A 26201-nucleotide genomic window follows, 5' to 3' on the forward strand; every position below is an offset into this window, starting at 1 on the left:
AGAGGTCTTAATTCATCAGGCTGTCCTGGAAGGGTATTGTATTGGAGGGGAAATGACAGTGGACCTCATCTTTAAGTCCTCAAGGATATTTTCTGGGTGACTTTTAAAAGGGAGGTGCCTGAGATTAAAATGACAGGCTACTTGATCCCATTCTTTGCTTTAGTGTGAATTGCTGCAGCTCCATCTGTCTTCATGATTGTACTTGAAGCAGTATTAGATGAATGGGTTAATTTTATTCAGATTTAAGATAGAAGGCTGGACTCTGCTCATTCACTCAGTCTTTTTCCCTTTTTTTTTTTTTTTTTTTTTTTTTGGGATGCATTCCCTTTTGGTCTATGGGAATTACAGGGTTGCCACTAAACTATTTTCCACTTCTTCATATTGTGTCAGAGAATCCCCCTTCCTTCTCTGGAGCTTTAGATGACTCTGTCACAATTCAGAGGCTTTAATCTGTAACTCAGTGTAAACTGCCTTGCTTTCCCCTAATTCTTCCCTCTGCCATCATCTGCTCTCTCTCTCTAAACCCCATCTCCAACCAAAGATGGGATTATTAGCCCAAGTAGAGAGAAACCAAGTATTTCTGTCCATATCTCATGTACAATTGAAAGTGTCTCTGAACACGTTTGGGGTCTATAAGGGGCAGTCTCAGAGAAACTTGCAGAGTCAGTTTTGCCAACCCAAGGGCTCTTTCAAGCCGACTTTCACAAAGGGAGCTGGCCTTGTTAGTTGACTTCTGTCTCTTGAGAGCCAAAAAGTAGTAATTAAGTAGCCTAGATGTAGGAAAGGTAGAATAAGCACTTACTCCCCTGCTTTCCAAAATGAAGAGGAAAACCAGACCAGCTCTCAGTAATCTCAAGCCTGAAGAGAAGAGGTCTTGGAGAAAGCAGAGAACAGCATGGACTGGATAAACGTCTTGACTCTCTTCAACCCATAGTTTATGATCTGGAGAGTCCAGGGACGGTAACCCTGATTTTTGCCAACCACCTTCCTGCTGAGCCAAAGTTTTCTCATTCCCTCTCCACTGGGAAAGCAGCTGAGGCCCAGGGCCTTGCTCCCTGAGAAATTCTCTTCTCCATCTTTTGGTGTATTGGCCATGTTCCTGTGCCAATAGTGTCTTAATTCTTGTTCCATCTATTCTCAGCTGGCCTTGACCCCACATAGGAGTTGGGGGGAGGAGTGGAAATGGATATTGTTCCTTGTAGTTGGTCCTAATGTCTTGTGTGTATAAAGAGACCCCTTCCCCTCATTTTGTGTTTTCCATCCCTCTCCCTCAACAGGATTAAAATAAAACATGCTTCTGTTTTTATAGCAATAATTTTTCCTTTAAACTAGAGATTTTATTTTGTTAGTATAGACATACCTAGGCACTTTGGTCAGATGATCCTTGGCAACCCTGGCTCTCTACCTCTGTCCACCTACACGCACACACTGCCCTAGCAAGAGGGCAGTGATGGTCCCTTTGCGGATAGGTCCTTTGAGAGAGTCTTACTGATGTGTAAAAGCTGTTTGGGAGGCTGGGATGGTGCCCTTTTTTTTGGATACAGTATCTCTTGTTGGGACAGAACCTTACTCCTTGCCTTAGTGGCAAGAATTTAGTACTGGTGTGGGAGAGACTTATATAAATGAAGATGTAATGCTTGAAACATCTTACCACAGACTTTAATATTCATTTCCTTTTGGGGTTCAAGACTTAAAGCACATCTTCAGAGTTGTTTCCATCCCTCTTCCTGGCTCTCAATGGGACAGAGCCAACCTGTGCTTCCAGCTTCTTTTTTTCCAAGGCTTCAGGGAACCTTTGACTGTTTCAGTGGTGGAACAGGGCAAGGAGAGACATCCTTACTGTCTATAAAATGATTCTCTTGCTCACTATTGTTCAAAGGCTGGGAAAGTGTAGGGGATAGGGGGAGGGAGATATACAAAGTTATTGCTACCCAAAGCCCAATGAAAACATTTGAAATAGGAAACCATAGAATGAAATGAGATTTTTCTTTCCTAAATGTTACAGAATTTAATTTAAAAAATATTTTAATGCATTTATTTCAAAAGCAGATGTAACAGGTAAATTGAACAACACAATTGACAAACTTAGCTTAATTTATATACATACAGCACTGTAACTCTAAACCAACAGTATACATATTTTTAGTTGCACCAAAAGCTTTTACCAAAATTGATCATAGCTGGACTCAAGAAATTTATAATAATAATAATATAATAATAATAAAATGTTCTCTAAACCCAATGGGATTAAGCTAGGAAAAAGGAAACGGGAAAGTCCTTAAGTTTATAAAACAGGCAGTACAGTTTATAAAGTCACTGGTCACAGAAGAAATCACAAAGGAAAATTAGAAAAAATATTTCAATTGAGTGGTAATGAAGACATGCCATATCAAAACCCATGGTATACAGGTAAAGCACTGCTTTAAAAGACTATATGAAAAAAAAAAAGACTATATAACCTTAAATTCACACATTACAAAAGAAAGGCTGAAGTGAGTGATCTAAGTTTTTGTATCAAACTGGGAAAGAATAGCGAGTTCAAAAAGTAAAAGGAAGAATGCAGGAAAAAAGGCAGGGAAGTAGAAAACAAATGTACAATAAAAATCAATGAAGGCAAAAGTCATTCCCTCAAAAACACCAGTAAAACATATAGCAGACTGACCAGGGGAAAAAAAAAAATCAACGTTAGAAATGAAAAAAAGGGATGTCACTCGTCTTATAGTCACCAATCTGATAAACTTCCAGAGACTTAAAAAAAGGGAACAGATCCCAATTTACTTTTGAAGCAGTATAATTCAGCCACCAAAACCTTTTAAGGATATCAAGAAAGGAGAACCAGGGGCTAACCTCTCCCATAAATGTAAATGTAAAATTCTAAGACAAGTCAAAGCTAGCAATTATAAAAATAACCAGATGTATTTTGGGTTTACTGCAAAAATACAAGACTGATTCAGCATTTGAAAATGAATGTGATTCACCAACGTATAAGAAAAATCACAATCATCTAGGTAGAAATGGGAAAGAATACTAAAATTTAATACCTGTTCATGATATAAAGAGAAAACTTTGAAAACAAGGAATAGAAGGGTATGTCCTTAATCTAATAGAAACCCTGTGGTAAACCTCTCAATGATAAAATATTGAAATCACTCTCCATGAGATTAGGAATGAGAGAAGGATGGCCACTGTCCCTCCATTTATCATCATACTGGTCCTAGCCAGTGTGATAAACCAAGAAAATATGATTATAAAGGAAAAAAAGAACAAAAAAGTGTGCTGACAACAGGATTGTGTATGCAGATTTTCCAAAAGGATGTACAAACTCTAAAGAATTAAGTGAATTTAGCAAGGTCACAGAATACAGTCAATTACAAAAAAATCAATTATGTTTTTCTAAATACAACAGTAAATAGTGAAATTTCAAAAATATGTTGTCTAAAAAAGCATAATAAATCAAACAGCTCGAAATAGATACATCAAAATATATGCAGAAACTTAACGTTGAAAATGAAACATTCTTGAAATTTAAACAACAACATAGATGTGTGATCAAATCATGAATAGTCAATTCACCTAATGTTTTTTTTTTTTTGGTGTAAGTTATCTTCTATCTTGGAAGCAAAGTGAAAAATTGCTTATGTTCTCAGCTACTTGGAAATCACACTATGAAAATTTTGCAATAACTTAGCTTTATTTCTTTTAAATTTTATATAAGATAACATGAGTTGAGAAACATTTTTAAGCCTGATGAAATTTCAGGGATGACTTTATGATCTGGCAGTAACATAAATGAGTACATTTTGAAAATAAAGAAAAAACTGTAATATCTTAATTGTTTAAAAAAAAAAAAAGACCGACACAGGTGATATATATATCCTCTCCATGGATTGGAAAATAATACCATAAGGGTGCTAATTCTCTCAAATTGATCTGCTGGTGAAACTCAATTCTAAGTAAAATTCCAGCAAGATTATTATTGTGAAAATAGACAAGCTGATTCTGAAATTTGCATGAAAATAGAAAGTGCCAAAATAGGCAAAGCAATCTTGAATAAGAATGAAATTGGAGTCCTTCCACATCCAGATATCCTCCTGTAACTTTAAACATTTTAGTACCACATTTTGGAGACATGACTCTTAGAAATAGCATATACTTTTTTTTTTTTTTTTTGGTAACATTTTCTGAAAGTTTTGTCTCTTACTATGGAATATTACACCCTTCATATTTTTTATTCTAACTTCTATCATCTTGTTCTCTGTCTTATTTTATACCTCCATGTTCTTCTTCCCCTTGGTTTTGGTTTTGGTTTTGGTTTTGGTTTTGGTTTTGGTTTTTGTATTTGCTGGAAAGAGTGGCTATCTTTTGAAGTTATATATCCTGGCTTTTAATTCAACAGGTAATCTAATGATGATTTTTCGAATGGGATTTAATATTTTGAGTTGCTTTTTTCACCACCAAGAAGGGGGACTTTATTTCAGAAGTTTGAGTAGTTGCTTGCATAGTCTGTGGAACAGGTCTCTGAAGCCTCAACCTGACTTCTGAAAACAGGGAAGTTTACAGCCTCTCTCCTGGGTGTCAGGGGGAGAGTCCAGGCTTGCCAGCGTGGCAGCAGAGTACAGGACTTAGGTCTCCCTCTTTGCCAGCTGCCCCTTCATTTCAATTTAGGGCTTCTGGGCCTTTCCTGGGCATGGTTCCCAGAAAGTCCCTCTGTTGCTGCTGCCCTGATCAGGTTTCTGGCTCTGTTAATAATAGACAACAGAGGGGGAAGGGCCAGGATCATTATGGAAATAGGAACAACTAAACCAGATGTGCCAGATGGACAGTTCCTGTGCACGGGGCCCTGTCTCTGTTCCCTTCCTAGATCTAAAAAGCATCCTACAGTGAGCATGTCTTCTAAGCCACTCTTTGGAGCCATGCTAACCTTGTGAAGGACTCTAAGCACCTGTCCCCAAAATGAGAACACATGATCTGGGGAGCACTAGTGTGCTTGTGAGAACACTGAAACAGAATGTTTGAGATCTGAACTGTACCAGAAAATTCAGGATGGGTGATAATACCCCTCAACACTGAGAAGGGAAAGAGGTTGGGCCACAATTAAGTGAGGCAAATACTGACTCAGAGAGGCAAACCATACATAATCCTAGAGTGTAGAAGAGGAGTGGGAAGGGGAAGGAGAAGCATGGAAAAATAAGGACATGACAATTTTGGAGAAGTGGAAATGGGAGAGTAAGTATGTGAGATATGGGCCTCTATCAGGTAAAATCCGAAATAAGCACAGTTTAAATCTTGGTGCCTCCTAATCTTTCTGTTCCCCATGAGTGTTATCCCTCCCTCTTCTGCCTCTACTCTCTGCATTCTCCTTTTCCTTTATCAAAACCTGCTCTCAGTAGAGTACAATAAGCTCAACTCAGGTATAAATTATAAAAGCCCATAAGGCTTCAGAAATGACCAGTTACTAAAATGTGAAACCCTTTTATTGTAAAATATAACACAAATGTAGAAAACTACATAAAGAAAATGTATAGCTTAATTAGTCATTATAAAGATCCTTGTTAGCACCCAGGAGCAGAAACAGAACTTCGCCAGCTATTTCAGAAGCCAGCTAGGTGCTGCATCCCATTACAACTCCTCCTTTCTCCCCAAAGTAACCATTGTCCTGACATTTATGGTAATCACTTAGGAGGATTTTATTTTAATGGGACTAAAGGTTTGTCTATAAATAATCATTAATGGTAGAATATTATGCAGTTGAGGGATGTTTGAGGGAGCCACCAGAGGCAGCCAGATCTCAGCATACTCAAAATCACACCATTTCATACAGTTAGTTCCCTCTGTACCTATGATTAAGACACACCTCACTTCTGATCCCACAGAAGTCCAAGTACAGGGCTGTGCCCTATGCCCTATGTCTTATGCCTTCAGCTTCACACTGTCATTCACTGATCCAGAAAGAGCCATACCCCACTGTCTTTCCAAGGCAGAGCAGAAGTAGATCCTAGCTCACAATGCCTAGAAGAGTGTAATGGACTGGCTGTCTCTGCTGATGACATGTGAATCCAGGACATTGCCTAAACTTCCCTGGCCTCAGTTTCACATTGTGAAAGAAGCAGTGGGGCCATAATAAAGCCCTTTACAATCCCCTAATCCTCTCCTAACTTGGTCCCCTTTCCTCAGTCTTGGTTTATGTTTCTGCTGCCTATTTATACATGAGCTTGTAGGAAGCTCATTACCTTCCTTTCCAGTTGGGTGTCTTTCCAGCCTTTTGCTCTTCTTTTTGCCTTTGATCCACATACACCATGAGGCTGCTTTATTTCTATACATACCTTTATAAATATACATGTATGTCCTTGCACATTGGAGATGCTGAGCATATGCTTGTAGAATGAATGAACACAGATGAAGAATAAATAAATTGCTTCATACATTTATGTCTGCATTTCTTCAATAGTGAGTGCCTAATACATACATAGACACCAACCTGTCCCTCTACACTCTAATATCATTCCTCTCCCCCTTTTCTCTTCGTCTTCTCCTTTTCCTTTCCCAGTGCCACAGAGCTAGACAGTGCCCTGCAAGGCAGGATGCAAAGACACAGAAGCAGGGCAGTGGAAACACCGTGGAAAAGAGCCAGATGAAATAAGGGCAAAGACAGCTGTACAACAGAGGGAAATCAACCAGAATGAAAAGCAGTGATTCATGGAGCACTGCAACTCAGACACTCCTTGGGTTTCATTTGAGAGCTGCTGCAGGATTGGGGTCAGTGAGGGCTGGCACCAGGATGAAGGGCAGACAGGCTCCTCCTCCCTGGAGATGTGGTGCCGGTCAATCCCTCCCCTTAATCCTTTTCTACCCACCCCACTTCCACTCCTCCCTCACACTGACCAGTGTCCTGGGCCTTTAAGAGTTGGATGGGCTGAACAGAGGAGAGAGCTCACACCTCTCCCCACCCTACTCCTTCCATCTGGCTGTAACTCTGCCAGTGACAGCAGCAAACTGCAGTAGAAGAGGGGAGGAAGCCAGCGAGTGCAAGAGGAGCAACGGAGAAAAGGAGCCCGGCCGGGCTTCCTCGTCCCACAGTGGAGAGAGTCGCAGAGCTCAGACACAGGACTGCTATCCTGCCACGGTAAGGGCCTGGAGGCTCTGACCAGCCTCTGCTCCAAGCTCTGGCCTGCCTGAGTCCCTAACTCTGCCCTCCACATGCTTAACCACCCTGACTAAATCATACCCTGGACTCCTTTGCCTGAACAATCCTACAGGGTTCTGACCTCTTGGCTCTCTCTAGCTTAATTTTGTTTGACTTAAGAGTTTTCCTGCTGGCTGAATTAGTCACCTCTTTATATGGGAACCTCTTAGCTACTCAGGGCTGCCACTCAGAGGTGAGCCCCACCCTTATAAGGGAAGAGAGAGAACTGGAGCAGCCATGCTTTAGCATAAATTCATTAACAGATTGTTGAGGATTATCAAATAAGGGTTGGCCAAGACCCATGAGGAGTATAGAAACCCCTGGTAATAGGGAGAATTCTAAGACTTCCTTGGAAAGAGCCAGGGTTTGAGTTCTATACCTTGTTCTTAGCCTGCCCAATGGTCCAGGGCAGTTTGTTGGGGTACCAGAGTGCTGTGCTGGGAAAAGCACTTGCTTCTAGTCCTGACTCTGACATCAACTAGCTATATGACTTTGAACCACAACTTAATGATCTGTAATAGGTTTCCCAGACTTCCTTGTGTATCAGAGGTGCTTGTTAAAAATAAATATTCCTGAGTCCCATCCTTGGAAAATCTGATCTGGTAGATTTGGAGTGGGGCTAAGGAATCTCTATTTTAAGACACTTTTCAGGGGATATTGGTATAGCCAGGAACCACTGGATTTGATGTTATAAAAGAATCTTCAAGCTCTAACATTCTGAGGTCTGTAACCTATGATCAAAGCCATTCTGTCCTCTTTTTATGAACCAGGTCTGTGATAATCCTGCTCCAAAGCAAGAGAGTAGACAGAATGATTCTCTTCCATCCTGCCCTCAGAGAGACCTTAGATATCTTGAATTCCACTATAAGCCACTGGGACCATTGGCCACTCTGCCAAAGTCCATCTCTAGGTGACATGAAGACACCTGGCAGTTGAGGACTGAATCTTGCTCGGCAGCCCTGGCCCCTTCCCACCTTATTTTGTATCTTTATTTTCTCATGTGTATTACAGAGGTAATTATCCGTACTTTTGAGGATCTCCACATACGTGTCTAGGAGTGAACAGTTAAGATCCAATCTCTTACTCTCAGTCGTTATCTTCTGCTCCTTGCCTCTTGCTCTTGCTCCCACTCCCAAATCCTTTCTCCCTCCTCTCCTAAGTGCACCTGCATCAGTTGTGACCATCCTTCCCATCCTACCTTCAAGCACCAGAGGCAACACTAAGACCTACAACACTAGGGTTCTAAGCTGCATTCTCTGGGCAGTTTGTTTAGTCAGTCTCCTAGGATACAGGGGAAAATGAGGTTGAGCAGAAGAATGTGCCACTCAGTATCTGAACCGAAGTTTTCCTCCTCTTGGACTACAGTTTCAAACTCCTCACAGAGGATGAAAAACAGAGCTATTGGGAATAAGACGAGAAGCAAGAGAGGAAGAGGTGATGGAGAGAAGAGAAGAGGAGAAGGGTCAGAAAAGGAGAGCAAAGGGAGGCTGACTTAAGTGAGCAAATAAGGAGGCAGAGAGCAGATTAGGAGAGAAAAGAGTAAGCTGGAGAGAAAGAAAAAGGAAGGGTCAGGCAGAGGATGGGGAAAGGAAAGAAAATGGGAAGAAAAGAAAGGCTATTAAGTGGGATATTGTGGGAACAGGGAATGATGGAGGCAGAGACAAAACATTGATGCCCCTCATTGATAGCTCTCCTTTAATCTGCTTCCTAGAGAAAGCCCTTTCTAAGGGCAAAGTCTTGGTGTGATCTCTGAGCTTGTCAGATGGAAACCTCAGTTCTAGTCCCAGTTCTGCCACTTAATTCATCTGACTGGCAGTTCAGCTAATCTTTCTAGTTCTCTGTCCCCTTCTCTATAAAATGAAGTCCAGCTGTAATATTCTGGTGGATCCCTGAGTTGAAATTGGCCATCTAATGGCTACATGTCACCTGCATACAAGTTTAAAATAAGGATTCAGGAATGGGAGCAGGATCAGAAGGGCATGCCAAGCCCTGAAGTTGAAAGAGTTTGACAAAAGAGGATAAAATAATTTTCTAAGGCTGATTTGAGAAGAGGGAGCTGGTGTCCCAGCACCTGGGCTCTGTTCTCAGGCTTGCCTGTTTCAGGACACTGTAGTGAGGCTCCTGGACATAAGCAAAAGGGAAGGTAATTCTGTCTTCTTCCAGGGCCATGGTCCACCCATCCCAGAAGCTCAGAGGGGAGATAAGGCAGGATGTTGGCAAGGGGGATTAGACTTCAGTCCCAGGCTAATCACATTCCACTGTAGAGTCTGAGGACCTAAGACATCTAAGAGGAATCTGTTACTTTTCAGTCTTCACATGGCTTTTGCAAACCTCAGTTTCCAAACTGTTCATCCCACCCAGCAAAGCAGAGATGCTTTTCTGTCTTTCAGGAAGCACTCTGGCATTCTTATTCTATCCAGAGGTTTCTTTTGATCTCATCCAGGCTTACATATTGAGCTTCAACCAGCAAAATCTTTTCTTCTTGGAACTGTTGCTGGGTTCTTGCTCTCCTGAGCGCTGCCTTGAGTTATCTCTTCTGCTTAGGTTCAGACTGATTCCTAACTTTCTCCTCTCCCTCTGGGCACTTGTGCATGTCTACTCCTTTAGAAAACCTTCTCTGGGTCCTGCAGTCAGGAAAGCTGTATTTTCTATGACTTCCACATTATTCCTAAAAACTTAACATGCTGGGTGACTTTATAAGCTCTTCCTAATAATGAGAGGGCACTAAATTGCTGTGTGACCTCAAAAAAGTCACATCACATTTCTGAACTTCTGCTTTTTCATTTGTAAAATGTAGGGAGTTGAACTGCCTGATGTTTTAATGGAGCACTAACTGGTTGCTTTAAGGATTCTTTGTTTTTCAGATGTTCACCACTGTCAAAATTTTAAACTTATTGATTTAAAAAACCCACATTTCCATTCAAGTGTAGATCCTTTGCTCATACAAAAACACACAGCTTTATATTTCATGAGCTTGGCTAGTTAGTTTCAGCATGATTTGGTCAAGAATTGAGTATATTTCTTCTAGGGGCAGAGCTAGAATCAAAGTGGCCACAAATTAAGTCTTCGTTCTTTTCAAGGCAAGTTTTCTATTAGCTACTAGGAGAACTTAACCAGGACCTAAATTATACAGCATATATTTAAAGATAGTACTTTTTTAGTAGGTAGAGAAGACTTGAAAATGCAGTTCTGAGATTATGTAATTTATCTGGTCCATTAAAACTGTGAGAATAACTGCTGTGAAAAAGAGTGTATAATAAACTTTACTGTGCGAAGGTAGAAAAGGTGGCTTATTTAGCTAAGTACAGCACTAAGTGTTGTAGAAGAGACAAAAGAAGTGCTCTGCCCTAGCCCTTCAGGAACAGAGGCTCTGGAATCAGATATATTTGGGTTTAAATTCTGAATCCCTATGTGACTGAGGCAGGTTTCTCAGCCTCTATTAGCTCAGAGTCACCAAATTCAAATTAGAAGTAAAAAGAGCTACAAGCTATGTAGATGAAGTAGCTGACATACAGTGGACAGTCAAGAAACACTAGTTTCCTCCTCTTCCTCCCTTGATCTGTTATTTTAAGACCATCAAGATTAACCTAAAGCCTCTTGCTCCTCCTTGCTCCTTTAGGTGACTCTGGCATCAGTTGGTAAAGCAGTGGGTGATGGCGTCCCTGCTGCAGGGCCGTGAGTACTTCTGCAGGAGAAGAGGGCTTGGGGAGACATCCTAGGGTTGGGGCGGAGGCTAGACCCCTGCCAAAGAGCTCCTGAGCCCTCTACCCTCCCCTCCAGTTACCCTGTCCCTGCTTCTCCTGGCTCAGGGCTGCCCATCAATCAAGACCTACTGCTGATGCAGAAAGGCACGATGATGCGGAAGGTGAGGTCCAAAAGCTGGAAGAAGCTAAGATACTTCAGACTTCAGGACGATGGCATGACAGTCTGGCATGCCCGGCAGGCCGGAGGCAGGGCCAAGCCCAGCTGTGAGTGATGTGGATAGCTGGGGCAGTGGGGTGGGGGGGCACATGGGTGGATACGACCCTGAGGAGCCCAGCAGCCTGAGAGCTGGGGAAGGACCTGTGTCCTACTTGTGCCCCTGTCTGGTCCCATTTTGTCTATGTCTGAGTCTGTAAAATGGAAATTGTAACAATACTTGCCTCTTTGTTATGAGGATCAAATTGGTTATTGCATGCAAAGGGCTTAGGCGAGTCCTGGCACATAATAAGGCTTAACAAATCACAGGTTATATCCTGTTGTTAAAATTAAGAGCATGATCACAGGCATCAGACTGCCTGGATTAAAGCCCTGGCTCTGCCAATTTCTAGCTTAGTGGCTCGGGACAAGTTACTTAAACTAAATTTTAGTTTCCTCATCCATAAAATTGGGATTAAACAGGACCTGCCTAGTAGGTTACAGAGGCTCAGTAAGTTAATGTGTAAAGCACCTAGCATGAGACCTAAAACCAGAATGTATTTAATAAATGTTAGTCATTATGATAAATATGTTTAAATATCATAAATGTATCATAACATTGTGCATCCCATTGGCCAAACACTTTATGATCCCTCTAAAAATTAGATCACAGGACACATCTAAGAGAATCTACTTTCGAAGTTCATGATCCACACCACCCCCAGCTAAAGAAAAGGGGTGGAAGAATTTCTCTGGCTCCCTCCTAGACATCTGGAAAGAGAAAGCACTCCAGCCTGGAATGGGAGAATTGAGTTTGGGAATTCATGCTTTGGTGTAACTGTTCCCCCCTACAAGTGTGTTACTATTTGTCAGTCCTTTCAGGAATGTGAAACCACCATGTGGGCTGGCCATGGAAGGGACCATCCCTTATTTAAGATGAGGATATTGAGCACTTAAGTCATTTTGATCTGGGTCACACTGCCAGCTGGTGGCTGGAAGCCAGGTCTTGCCACTCCTAGCATAGACACCTTGCCATGCTGCCTAAGAAAACAGCAATGGCTCATGGGGAATCCTGCATCCCAGGGGTCTGCATCTCCCTGTACTAAGACTTTGGAGGTTTCAGCCTGTGGAGGCTGGGGTCTCTCCTCCTCTGGCTTCACAGAGAGGAAGAGGGTACTGGTCCTTAACCTTTAGCTGCTGTAATTTGGTGGACTCTCTTCCTAAGTGTCCCCACTTGCTTCTTCTCTGCCAGTCTCAATCTCTGACGTGGACACAGTGCGTGAGGGCCATGAGTCTGAGTTGCTGCGCAACCTGGCAGAGGAGCTCCCCCTGGAGCAGGGCTTCACCATCGTCTTCCACGGCCGTCGCTCCAACCTGGACCTGGTGGCCAACAGTGTTGAGGAGGCCCAGGTCTGGATGCAGGGGCTCCGACTGTTGGTGGACTTTGTCACTAGCATGGACCAACAAGAGCGACTGGACCAGTATCGACAGGATGGAGTCAGAGTTGGGGCCAGGGATCACAGAAGGAGCCAGATGCAGCAGGGCTGGGGACAAGTGGGAGGGGGTACGGGGCCAGGGAGGCCCAAGAATCCAGATGGGGTGGGAAGGGACAGCTCAGCCCAATGTGAGGCTGAGGATACTGAGGGAGGATTGACAGCTTGCAAAGGCAAAGCCAGGCAGAGTCTGGGAAGGAATCAGGGCCCACAGGATTAGGGGAAGGGACAGTGAGAGGCAAAGGACCAAATTAGGAGTTGATCCTGAGAGCTGAACAGAGGATCCCAGTGGCATTAACTACCATAGGGATGAGAAGCAACCCCTTAGAGGTCTTAGTGGTGTCAACTCACTTCAAGTTTCCTAGATTGTATTCACCTTCTACACCAGTTCATTCATTCATTCACCATTGTTAAGTAGAATGTATGGGGCACTAGGCCAGGCTTAAGAGGTACAAAGATTAATGAGACTCAGATATTATTTCAGTCAGTAGAGAGAATGGAATTGTGTAAATAAGCAAAGTACCATAGAAGTGTTATGTTACTTAGGTTATTTGTGGGTGTTCAAAAGAAGGAGAAATATTTAATTTTAGCTGGGAGGGTTCTGAGAAAGTTTCAGGGAGGAAGTAGCATTTGAGCTGAGCCTTGAAAATGAACAGCCCCTGAACATGAAGAGAGGAGGAGGAAAAGGCACTCCTGCCTGAGGGAACAGAATGAGTAAAAGCTCAGAGATAGGAATCTGAAGAGCAGAGAGAGGAACATCAGGAAGCAGGGAGCTGCTGAGTCTGGCTGAGGTACAGAGAGGACAGAAATGTGTTGAGAAGGCTGGGTTGGGACCAGAGCATGGAAATGAAGGAGATCTTAACATCTATGGCAAGGAATTTGGTCTTCTTTCTATAGGAAACAGGGAGGTTCCTGCAAGCACCTGAGCCATGCAGGGACAAGATAGATTGGTGCTCTGGGGAGATTATTCTGGAAAATAATGGGGAAAATGAACTGGCATGGGGAAGAGACTGGTGGCAAAGACAGGGGAGCAGATATTGTTGGATGAATATGCACACACACACACAGTGTTTTTGCCTTGACTCAGACCTGGATGGCTGAGTGATTGGTTCCAGCGTGGAGACAAAAACCAGGATGGTCGCATGAGTTTCAGAGAGGTCCAGCGGTTACTGCACCTGATGAATGTGGAAATGGACCAAGAACATGCCTTCCAGCTTTTCCAGGTGAGTCTTCTGGAGAAGGATTAGCAGAAGCCAGCCAAGGCCGCATTCTTACTTGGCCAGATGTCCTCTGACCCTATCAACACTCATTTGTTCAATCTCTCCTATGTGCCCTAGCACTATGCCAGGCTCAATGGGAAGAGTAGGACATGATTCTTACATTTCAGTGTTGTTGGAAAGATGACTCATAATCTTATGAAAGGTAAATAACAATATGTTATTACATCAGAGCTCAGGGACCTCTCTGTCCTTGGTCAGAATTTCCTAAGTGCCTGGTGCGGTGGAAAACTCCAACTGGCATGTGAGTAAATAGGAGGAGAGATCTTCTGATCTTTTAGCAACCTGTTGGGGCATTTAATTCTATCTAGTTGAAAATTTTCTCTAGTAGCAAATAGTATGGCTAAAATTTTGTTTGTGTTTTACTTATTGAAGTGGCTTCCTCTATGAACACTAAATCTCAGGAGTTCTGTAGGGGTTTTGTAGAAGTATGTTTGGATCTATCAATAGTATTGCCCTGAGAGGGCAAGTCAGAGCCCTAAAATTTGCTGTTAAAGGGTCTGTCCACGTTCCTCTAAACCTTCTCTTGCAGACAGCAGACGCATCCCAGTCTGGAACTCTGGAGGGAGAAGAATTTGTAAATTTCTATAAGTCATTGACTCAACGTGCTGAGGTGCAGGAACTGTTTGAAAACTTTTCATCTGATGGGCAGAAGCTGACACTGCTGGAATTTGTGGATTTCCTCCAAGAGTGGCAGAAAGAAGGAGAACATGCTTCTGACCTTGCCCTGGAACTTATCGACCGCCATGAGCCTTCAGATAGTGGTAAGAGGACTGGGGTGGAGAGGCACTAGACATGGGGGCTAGATGGCGGGACAATGATTAGAAAGGTCCAGAGACAAGCAGCCTTCTGCCTGACCAAGGGAAGGCTGAATCCACCCCTACTCTGGCCCCCTGCCCAATCATTTTCATCTTATTCGACACTCCTCGGAAGGAGAGAGTCATTTCCTGCCCACATAATACATGAGTCTCCTCTGTAGTGTTAGATCTCTCAGGAGGAAGAATATTCCATAAGTCCCCTTTCCTCCACCATGCTCATGTTTCACATCCTTCTCTTTCCTGATACGAACCTTTGTCCTAAGTGGAATCAGAAAATCCTTGGTCCTCTTGCTTTTGGCCTTTTCTCCTCTAGTGCATGTATTCCTTTTCTTCTAGTTTCCTTCATGGTTTCTGTTGACTGTTTCTTTAAGTGCTGGCTCTCTGCCCTTTCCTGGGCTTTCTCCAAATTCTGCAAGTGGTTCTTGAGTCCTAAACCCCTGAACCAAGAAATTAGCCCTGGGCTAAGGGGGATGATGAGGTGACCAGTCACTTAGCTTTTAACAATCACAGCTAAAATCTGCCTCCTCTGCCCTCAAACCTTTCTCCTTGCCCCTTTGGTAGATACCTTTCTGCCCACCCCCACCCCTGAGTTCCCTGCAGAATGTGAGGAATTTACATTATTAATAAGAAGTGACTCACAAGGCATTTCCACATCTCTTACTTCATCTAGTCCTCACTATAGCCTTGTCAATCAAAAGCAATAACCTTTATTGGCCTTTGCTAAGTATCCCATAATGTGCTAATATCTCTACATGACTTTCGTCTTCTAATCATCCCAACAATCAGTTGAAGTGGGTTTTATTATTAAGTCAGTTGTGCAAAAGAGAAAAACTGATGTTTAGAAAAATTAAATGACTTGCTTCAAGTCCCCAGATAATGACAGGAGGAATTGGATTTCAAACCCAGGTCATCTGACTCTTACCAGGTGCCTCTCTTGAGAATGAGGATTAGAGAGGAGATGAATCAGAGCTGGATAAGTGACCAAGTTTGCCTAGGTCTTGACCCCCACTCCGTTTCATTCATTCATTCACTCACTACTTCAGCTAATGCTCACTGAGCACGGGTAGTGTGCCAGGACTCAAGTCAGGCACCAGAGATGTAGCCGTAGGTCAGACAAGGACACTGCCCTCAAGGAACTTTAGGTCATGGAGTCAAACAGAAAGTGTTACTGATTCCAGATTCATGTGAGTGCACAGAAAAGAAAGGGGCTGTAGGGCAAGCATTTCAGAAAACTAAATAGAAGAGCAAGTCACTGTGATGTTCTTTCCCTTTGCACTTGACTATCGGATACTGCACTCTGGCTGCAGAGTGTGGTATCAGTCAGGAGACAGGCGCTCAAGTCCCCACTCTGCTTCGTACTGAGTAACCATGGGCAAGTTGCTTAATCTATCAGAGACTCAATTTTTTCATTTGTAAAAAAAAATTGGTGATCAAAAGAAATAATGTACATGAAATGGGTCTAGCAACTGTGGACTTAGCCTAGCGATTACAGTCAAGAAAACCCCTTTGTGCCCAACTTCTTGCTGTTCTCACCCATCCTTAGGCCTTGTCAAACCCGGAACAAGGAAGCTGGGCATGAGTGTCAAGTGGTTCTGCCTCCTCTGCAGCAATGTTACCCTCAGTGAGATTGCACAATCCAGCGGTGTAGGGCGTGGCTCTGATGCCTCGCTGCCTGTGTTCAAATCCCAGCTCCTTCGCTTATTATTTACGTGACGTGGGATAAGTTACCTAACCTCTCAGGGCAGGTTATATTACACCTTCCTGTCATGTTGGTGAGGGCATTAAGAGAGCTGCTGCATGCAACATCCTTGGCCCAGAGCAAGTGCTCAAGAACTGTTAGTCATCACCGTTGTTATTACTTGAAGCCCATGCTGAGGTGGGCGAGGGCTGTGGAAGGAGTGACAGGGCCCTGCCCTCAGGAAGAGTGTAGTCCGAGGGAATGTTGGACAACACTCCTCAAAACACTATATGGGAATTGACAATAGGAAGAAACCTTCAGGCCATAGCTGGCAGCAGCTACACAGTCCAGGGAATAAAACACAGGTACCTTGGTCTTGTCACTGACAAGTCTTTGACTTTGATCCTCTCTGAGCTTCAGTTTCCCCAACTATGAAATTAGCCCTTTGGACTGAATACTGTTCTGTCCATTATGGTAAACATGAGCTGCATATGACTATTTAAATTTAAATTACAATCATCCCTCTGTATCCACAGTTTCCACATTTGTGGATACAGAGGGCCAACTCTACCATGCCATCTTATGCAAGGCACTTGAGTGTGCAGATTTTGGTATCTGCTGTGGGGAAGGGAGAGGTCTTGGAACCAATTCTCTGTGAATACTGAGAGATGACTGTAACTAAAATCAAAAATTTAAGTTCACTTCCTCAGTCACACAGCTATATTTCAAATCCTCGGTAGTTTTGTGTACTTAGAGGCTACCATATTGGACAATGCAGAATAGAATATCTCCATCATTGTAGAAAGTTCTATTGGACAGTATTGGACTACGATGATCTTAATGATTCCCCTTGTAGCTTCAACATTCCCTCAGGGTGGGGGTGATTGACCCTGGAAATGACAGACACTGGATGAGGCAAGTTTGGGATCTGGAGGCTGGGAGTGGACACCATCTGAAAGGCCAAACCCTGGAGAAGGGTGGGGTGGAGAACCGGCTGTAGGTGTGCTGGATACTTCTGCTGAGAGTTTCTCACTTTAACCTTCCCCTTCTCCACACCCTAGGCAAACTGCGGCATGTGCTGAGCATGGATGGCTTCCTGAGCTACCTCTGTTCGAAGGATGGAGACATCTTCAATCCGATCTGCCTCCCTATCTACCAGGATATGACTCAACCCCTGAACCACTACTACATCAACTCATCCCACAATACCTACCTAGTGGGAGACCAGTTTTGTGGCCAGAGCAGCGTGGAGGGATATATACGGTGCAGTGGCGAGGAGGGGTGAAGGGGTCCAGCTCATGAGAAGGGCACATCTGTGGGAAGTTGAGGGGTGCTGTCAGTAGATAACAGAGATTGAAAAGTTGCTGGGGGCGATTTGGGGCTGAGGGTCCCTGGATACCTGAGAGACTTGGAGGAGATATTGAAGACTAGTAGGAGAGTGGTATTGAAACCCTGTGGCTAAATGCAGCTTCTCTCTTTCACAGGCAATGCAATTCTCTTGGAACTAAGAGGTCCTGACAGATTTATTTTGAATAAACAAATAAATTAAATGTTAAATGGAAGGCAGTATAGCAGAAGAGTTAAAAACATAGGTTCTGGAGTCAGACTATTTGAGGTCAAATACTAGCTCCCTCACTTTGTACTCTGGACCTAAGTATTTACCCTCTATATGCCTCAGTTTCCCCATCTGAGAAATAGGGAGGCTTATAATGCCTATTCTGTCCAGGTTATTGTGTGGATTAAATGAGATAATCCATGTATCAATAGCAAATAAATGGTATCTGCTTTTATTGTGATTAATCATTGATTAGATAAAGGTGTCTGTGTAGTGCCAGCGGCTGATACAAAGATGAGTGGAACATGTAGTTTCTTCCCTAGGAAGTCTAGTACAGAAAACAAAATGTAAATTTACCAAGAATTTGAGTAACTCATGTGTCGTATAGTGACATACAACCAGAACACCAGAAGGCAGTAAGTGACGGCTTGCTAAGGAAAGATTGTGAGTTGGGTGGGGTGGGGTGGAGCCAAGATCAGTGTGAGCTGTAGCAATGTCCCAGTAGACAGAGAAGAGTCCATGGAGTTGTAGCTTGAAGGAATCTTAATGGGTAAGTGCCACTGAGCACTGTTCTCTCCAAAGTGGGGGGAGATTCCCTAGGTGGAAGATCAGATCTTAATCCCTGGGGGGTGGGGTTCTTGCAGGGCCCTGAAGCGGGGATGCCGCTGCGTGGAGGTGGATATATGGGATGGACCTAGCGGGGAACCTATTGTTTACCATGGACACACCCTGACCTCTCGCATCCCATTCAAAGATGTTGTGACTGCTATAGCACAGTATGCCTTCCAGGTAGGAGCCTCAGGATGGAAATACTGGTGAGGCAAGAGGATGTGAAGGTAGAGGGTCTCGGTCTGAGGTGGGTGGAGGGAAGCAGGGAAGGTTAGGGAAAAGGCATTTATGTAAAAGATTTTAACTTGAAGCATCAGGCAAATTATTAAGGGATTGTTATGAATAAGTGTTGGATGTGTTACTAGTAATTGTTAGTCATAGAGGTAATTGCTAGAGATTAATAATTTTTACTTCTAACAACTCTTATCACCCATCTGGGAGAGGGTGGATGAGGAAACAGACAAAGTGGTGGGTAGAGCTGGGAGACAATAGGAATCTGGAAATGAAAGCCTGAAGGTGTAACATGAACACGTAACTGGGGGAATAGCCTGACTTTCCCATCCTGAGCCTGAAAACTCAAAAGGTCCTGGAAGGACCTGGGCCAGACCTGGTGCAGATCTGAGACTTGGGAGCCCAATAGTGACTTCTAGATGTGGGGTAGGCCCCAGACCCAGGAAGACCCCCATGAGGCATGACATGGGGTTGGAAGACCTTGGCAATCAGGCACAGTTGAGTGAGTATTTGAGGGGCCTGGAGAAGGAAGGTTACAGGCTTCAGAACTCTGACCCTGGCATGCCTCTGCTCCCCATCAGACATCAGACTATCCAGTCATCTTGTCCCTGGAGAACCACTGCAGCTGGGAACAGCAGGAGGTCATAGCACACCATCTGACCGAGATCCTGGGGGAGCAGCTGCTGAGCACCACCTTGGATGGGCAGCTTCCCACTCAGCTGCCCTCCCCTGAGGTAGGGACCCTGCTCCCACAGCCCAGGCTCCACTATGGCTTCCCTGTTGCCCCACTTAGGCTCCTTCCTCCATGCCCATCTTGTTCCCTTCTTCTCACCCTCAGGTGGACCATCTTGCTCTTTAATATCCTTGGAGACAACTTTAATTTAAGAAATCTAATTCAACATAAAATTCTTTATATATTTCTCTAAATTTTAAATCATTTATTTACTTTATATTTCTTTTTCAATGGAAAATTTAATTATTTTCCTGATAGTTCATAATTGTTGTAGGCTATACAAACAATATAGAGAAAGGGAAATGTCCCCACCATAATCTCAACCTCTCCCACAACAGCTGCCAATAGATTTTTTTAAATGCTTATGTAAACTTGTATGTGTATATATATTCACATTTTAAAAAACATGAATGGGATCATCCTTTATATCCCTTTTATATCTCACATATATATCATGAATGTCTTTTCAAGTATCATTTTTTTCCTTTTTAGCAACTCTATGGTATTCCATTTTTTTATTGATCATAATTTATTCAACCTATAGATGGTAAAAATGAGTAAATGATAACCATTTAGGTTGTTTATAATTTTTCACACATGCAGCTTTGCCCATGTACTCTTTCTTTCAAATGGATTCCTAGAAGCAAAATTGCTGGGTTGAAAAGTTTGCATACTGATATTTTTGGCTGTTATTGTCAAGTTGCCCTCTGGAAAAAATACCAAACTGCATTCCAACCAACAGTAGTAAGAGAGCGACTACAAATAACTCTAGTAGTGAGATGATTCAATGGCAAACATGAAAAAAAGTCAAGTTTTTTTTTTTAAAAAAAGGTCTATGTTTTCTTCTTTTGAATTGATATCATTTACCCAATTTTATTAGGGTTTATCATTTTTGTTGATATGTAACAATTTTTTATGTTAAAGATATTAATGCTTTGGGAAATATTTCTTGCTGTCTATTTTTCTTTCGTCTTTATAGCAACTTCTGCCTTTTAGAGGTTTTTAAGTTTTATGTAGTCAAATCTGCCAACTATTTTTATGTCTTTTAAGTTTTCATCTCATGATTTTAAAGGTTTTCCCACTTTAAGATTATTCAAAAGGATTCTCTACTTTCTTCTAATACTCTTATGTTCTTTATATTTACATGTAAATCTTTAATCTATGAGGATTTTTATTAAATTCTATTAAATTTTATTATATTTATTAAAACTTTATTAAATGTATTAAATTTTGTCAAATGTAAGGTGTAGGGGGTTCCAATTTATTTTTCTCTTTATGGTTAGAGATGTTGCAAGTTTGCTTAACAATAGGAAATCCCTGTTGTATGTATCAAGCAGCTTTCCTGTGGGAATTTCTGACCACTCACTCATTTCCTTTGCCTTTGAGGTGGCCCTGTGAGAGCAGTGGGAACTGCCTGATCCCCAGGTGGGTTCTGGAGCAAACAGGTAGACAGGTCCCTTGTTTTTGTCCCCTAGGAGCTTCGGGGGAAGATTCTGGTAAAGGGGAAGAAGTTAAAAACACTTGAGGAGGACTTTGAGGAAGAGGAAGAAGAGCCAGAATCTGAACTGGAAGGGGAGCAGGAGGCTGAGCTGGAGCTGGAGGCCCAGTTTGAGTCTGAGCCCCACGAGTTGAGCCCTCGCAGTAAGGACAAAAATGACAAGGTAAGCCAGGAGAGTGGTCTTTCTGCTCTGGCATTTGAATAGTCTGCACCACAAGCTGAGAGCTCATGTGTGAAGAGACTAGAGTCATGCAGGGTGAAGGGCCAAGGAGCAAAATGCTCCTTGCCTCCAGTGAAAGAGGCATTTAAAAATATATAACATAGCGTCTGTCTGTCTGTCTGTCTGTCTATCTATCTATCTATCTATCTATCTATCTATCTATCTATCCATAGTCATATTTAGATATATTGCAGTGGCTTTCCAACTTCTGTGGGCTGTGAAATCTTTCCTTAATGAAATCTTCTGTGGAAGATCAGTGTACAAAATTGATAAATGCAGAGCCATCCTAGTTGAAGCACCTATCTGGCTCTCTCCTGGATCCCCCAGGTGACTTCTGAGGTTTCTTTGTACTACTTCCCAGTCTCCTTAAAGGCCAATTTGAAAACCACTGATGTGTATGTGTGTGCGTATGTGCACTTATTATTATAAGGCATTATTATACTGGGTAAGTAGGGCTTAGTAGAGTGACTGCTGTGACTTCAACTAAAGTGGGCTTAGTTAGACAGAGAAAGCTTCTTGGAAAAGGTGAGTCTGAGGAGGAGCCAGAAACAGCCAAAGAGGAGTAGCAGGAAGAGTTGAGCCAGGGGTGCCATTGGTGGGACCACCAAGATCCTGCTTTGAAGTCTGCATTTCTCTCTCTTGTGCACTTGCTTGGCTCAGCTGACTGACTCCTAGCTTATCCTGTTCTTTCTGGAGCTGTGTTGCCTAACCTGCTGCCATGCCCAGGGATGGAAATGGGAATTCAGGAGAAAAATCTAAAGATATTACTCTGGGACTCTCACATCCTTCTAGGTGTGACTTCCATGGCCATTTGCACACCTTGACATATCTGTCTGGGCTCATGTTCATTTTGACAAAAAAGTATTGTTAATTTGTTTTAAAAGATGAGAGTTAGGGAGGATGACATCTCTGTTTAATAACAACAACAACAACAACAATAATAATAATTAAAAACCTGCTTCCAAGAAAGTAACATAGAGCAGACCCTTCAAGCCCAGAGGCTGAAATCGATCCCATCAGTATATGCAGACTGCCTTTACTCCCATTCCCATCCTCAGGTTGTGATGTGCCCGCTGTTGTGTTCGCCTATGTGTTGTCAGATTGTGGCTCAGGCTCCTATTTCCAAGCCTGGGTTCCTTCTCTCTCCCAAGCAGGTGAGGCAGGAGGGAAATTACAGTGGGGAGGCAGCGGGCAGAGGCTTAAGTTGGGTGGGGAAGTTCAGGTCTTGGCCATTGGCTTCTTCCCTCTCAGATTACTGAGGGTTCAATTCCATTCTCCTCTCTACTTTCTCCTTTTCCAGAAATCCAAGCCCATCTTGTGTCCATCCCTCTCTTCCCTGGTTGTCTACTTGAAGGCTGTCTCATTCTACAGCTTTGCTCATTCAAGGGAGCACTACCGCTTCTATGAAATGTCATCTTTCTCTGAAGCCAAGGCCAAGAGCCTCATCAAGGAGGCTGGTCAGGACCAAAAGGGAGGGATAGGGAAGGAAATGGGATGGGTAGGGTCAGGTCTGATGGGCAGGCAGATGAGTCTCAAGACAGAGAACGAGGGAGCTATGGAGAGATTGGGGAGCCAAGAAACTCCTCAGAGCAGACATGGAGACAGGAGTATAAATAGTGGGCTCAAGGCTCTAGAGGAAAGAAAGCTGGGGGAGATGATCTGGCTAGAACAGAGAGGGAAGCATAGCAAAGCTTCTTAGAGCCAGCCTTAGGAGATGCTAGAGAGAGTGAAGTGGGTGGGAAGGGTCCTTGGGACCAGGGAAATGGGAGGATCTATTCCACCACTTCCATCTCCCTACCCACATCCTCTTTACAGGCAATGAGTTTGTGCAGCACAACACCTGGCAGCTAAGCCGCGTGTATCCCAGTGGCCTGAGGACAGATTCATCCAACTATAACCCCCAGGAATTCTGGAATGCAGGCTGCCAGATGGGTGAGAGGGCAGTAGGAACAGGGAAGAGGGAGTTGGAAGAACAACGGGTGGGAAGTAAGACCCTGAGCGGCAGTAGGGCCAGTGAGTGCTCCAAGACTGCTAGGCTGACAAAGATGCTCTTTATGGTGTTCCCAGCAGCCCTTTTATACCCAATATGTCTGTCTCACTGCCTGAAAGAAGGGCTGGATAGCTCCAAGGTGAATCTTTTCCCTTTTCTCTTGGGGCCTTCAGTGGCTATGAATATGCAGACTGCGGGGCTTGAGATGGACCTTTGTGATGGGCTCTTCCGCCAGAATGCGGGCTGTGGCTATGTGCTGAAGCCAGACTTCCTGCGTGATGCCCAGAGCTCCTTCCACCCTGAGAGGCCCATCAGCCCTTTCAAAGCCCAGGTCCTCCTAATCAAGGTATAATGGAAATGAAACTGTTGGGAAGAAACCGAGATAATGGATAGGAGCTGGGGAGGGTGAGGGGAGAGGGAGAGGTGGTGGCTATGCCTGACAGGAGTGTAGTAGGTGAAAACTTTCTCGGGAGAGGCAGCATGGACTCTGGACCCTGTTGCCTGGGTTTAACCCCATTTACTAGTTGTGTAAAGTTGGGCAAACTCCTTAACCTTAGTCTCCTCACCTGCAAGACTCGGGTAATAATACTGCGTACCTCACAGGGCTGTTGTGATTCGTTAACACAAAGTGCTTACAACAGTGCAAGTACTATGGAAGGGTTGCTGTCATTAACACACCTACTTTCAAACCTTGTTAAATTCCTACTTGGATGCATTTTAAATTGCAGATAAGGTACTCAAAGAAAATAAATTATTCATGGATAATTAGCTTTGCAAACCCAAAAGCTATAGTGCAAGGTCCTGTGTCTCCCTCTCCCCTCAGCCTTCCTCCTCCCCCTCAGGGTGTGAGAGCTGGAGGGGGGCTGGGCTGAGCAGAAACTAGTGAGGTTCCAGAGCCCTGGTTGCAGGTTATCAGTGGTCAGCAACTCCCCAAAGTGGACAAGAACAAAGAGGGGTCCATTGTGGATCCACTGGTGAGAGTGGAGATCTTTGGCGTTCGCCCAGACACAGCCCGGCAAGAGACCAGCTACGTGGAGAACAATGGTGAGACTGGGCAGTGCTGGGGGGAGGGAGAAGCACAACTTGTTTTCCTACCATCCAGCCCCCCATTAAGTACAGTCCATCACAACCTCCTGCCACCTCCATGGGACGCAGTGTGAAACAGCAGAAAGAACAAGGACTTGGACATCTCGGGTCTGAATCCTGGCCCCTCACTTACAAGCTCCAGTGACTTAGGCAAATTACTTACCCACTCGGAGTCTCAATTTCCTCACCTGTAAAATGCTATGAAAATTAAGTGAGAGAACACAAGGAACGCAACTGGGCATGGGCCTAAAGATAATAGCCAACAATGTCTGCTCCTTCATTCCCTCCCTCATTCCCCCTCCTCCGCTCAGGTTTTAACCCATACTGGGGGCAGACCCTATGCTTCCGGATCCTGGTACCTGAACTGGCCCTGCTGCGTTTTGTGGTAAAAGACTATGACTGGAAGTCCCGAAATGACTTCATTGGTCAGTACACCCTGCCCTGGAACTGCATGCAACAAGGTGAGCCCGTTCCTCCACCCCTGGCCCACACCCCAGCTCTGGCTGCCTCTCTAATGCTGCCCTCCCCCCTCCTTCCAGGTTACCGCCACATACACCTGCTCTCCAAGGATGGCATCAGCCTCCACCCAGCCTCCATCTTCGTGCACATCTGCACCCAGGAAGAGCTAGAGGGGGCTGACTCTTAAGGAGGGCCCTTCATAGGATGGATGGGTGCGTTGGCTTTAGATGGTAAGAAAAACCTGGAAGGATGCTCCAGAAAGCAAACAGAAGTGATGAAAACCAAGCTTTGGGCATTCCTAGGCACAAAACTACATCTTCCCCGCTATGCAAATCTAGGACCTGATTTTTCACCCTTTTTCTCTTCCCTTTCTTCGTTTTCACAAGCCTTTGGTATCATTACTGTCTTTCCCTCTACATACCCTATACTGGAGTTCCTTCCTTCCTCTTGCTGTAGGCTCAGTATCATACCCAGATCTAGGACTACTCATTCCCACCAACTCTGGCTCAAAGGCAGATTGCAACTAGAAACCCAGAGAGGGGCTTGGGGCAGAGAAACCCAAAGAGGCACTATCTCCTCCACCCCTAACTTCCTCAAAGTCCAGAGCCAAGGGAAGGACAGATCAAGCCTCAAGTCTCCCCAAGCAAAGGCTGGGGAAGGAGACCTGAACGCAGGACTATACTGTGACTCAAGAGAACACTGCAGACCCCTCAGAGTCCCCACTGGACTGCTTCTCCTTAGCCCCACTGGTATAAATAGAGCTTCTCTCCCAATTTGGCTTGAGTATGGTCTCTCATTGTTGGGCAAGAAGGGGAGGTAGGAGGGTTGGGGGACATTTGGGTAGATAGGTGGGGTAGGGAAAAGGTGGAAAGACAGGGTTTCCAGGGGCACTCCTGCATGCACTACTCAGGAAGAGTAAGGAGTATGGCTTCTAAGGGCCAAGGCAAAGGGAGGAGAGAGTCATAAGATCCCAGTCCTCCTGAAGAGTTTGCCTGGAATAATCCTGGTTTGTGTCTGGTGTCTCAGCATAATTATTAATAGTACCCTCTTCAATTTTCCGAGTGCGTCCCAGTTTGGATGATTAATTATCCAGTCATTGTGAAGTCCTGACAGAATTCTGGGTTAGAGATTTACCTCCCCAACTGTCTGTATTTCACCCTGTCCTTGTGCTTTAACTATAGTGCTGCTGCTGAGCCAGTCTGAGGATGGATGTTGAATCAAAGCTGCTTCCAGGAGGAGGAGGCTTAGTGGGTGGCAATCCTCCCTCTACAGGTAGACAAAAGGGCTTGGCAATAGGGAGCAGGACAAGGGCTGAGAGAGGCTCAAGGAGAGAGGAGGCAGACCTGGGCCTGTTTCAGAATCAGTCCCTCAGTGAAGATGGAAGGAGACAAAGGAGAGACAGAGGTCTAAGAGAGCACAGGGCAGACTGAAATGACAGCTTGGCAATGTTAAGTCAGGGACTTGGACGAATCTG

The 26201-nt window shown here is 44.1% G+C and overlaps 1 protein-coding gene across 2 annotated transcripts; it reads left to right on the top strand.

Annotated features, from left to right (window-relative positions):
- Positions 1-8323: 8323 nt before the first annotated feature.
- PLCD4 (phospholipase C delta 4) lies at positions 8324-25503 on the top strand. 2 transcript variants are annotated; one of them, XM_072961655.1, is made up of 17 exons: positions 8325-8617; positions 10803-10858; positions 10993-11151; positions 12333-12561; positions 13667-13796; positions 14383-14614; positions 17408-17609; positions 18546-18690; positions 19323-19475; positions 20950-21135; positions 22251-22346; positions 22493-22649; positions 23008-23124; positions 23356-23528; positions 24091-24226; positions 24580-24729; positions 24808-25503. In XM_072961655.1, the coding sequence occupies exons 2-17, from the start codon at positions 10837-10839 to the stop codon at positions 24912-24914; spliced, it is 2394 nt and encodes a 797-aa protein (XP_072817756.1). In that variant the 5' UTR covers positions 8325-8617; positions 10803-10836; the 3' UTR covers positions 24915-25503. The 2 variants fall into 2 exon arrangements, with proteins under 2 accessions (XP_072817757.1, XP_072817756.1); XM_072961656.1 differs by lacking the exon at positions 22251-22346 and having other exon boundaries at positions 8324-8617.
- Positions 25504-26201: the final 698 nt, after the last annotated feature.

The sequence above is a fragment of the Vicugna pacos genome, chromosome 5, assembly GCF_048564905.1.
Source record: "Vicugna pacos chromosome 5, VicPac4, whole genome shotgun sequence".
NCBI lineage: Eukaryota > Metazoa > Chordata > Mammalia > Artiodactyla > Camelidae > Vicugna > Vicugna pacos.

Excerpts from the sequence above, each read along its gene's own strand:
- PLCD4 (XM_072961655.1), top strand. The coding sequence starts at position 10,837 with ATGGCGTCCCTGCTGCAGGGCC. Across the intron at positions 11,152-12,332 it reads AGGCAGGGCCAAGCCCAGCT|TCTCAATCTCTGACGTGGAC; the intron begins GTGAGTGATGTG and ends CTTCTCTGCCAG. Across the intron at positions 17,610-18,545 it reads AGCGTGGAGGGATATATACG|GGCCCTGAAGCGGGGATGCC; the intron begins GTGCAGTGGCGA and ends GGGTTCTTGCAG.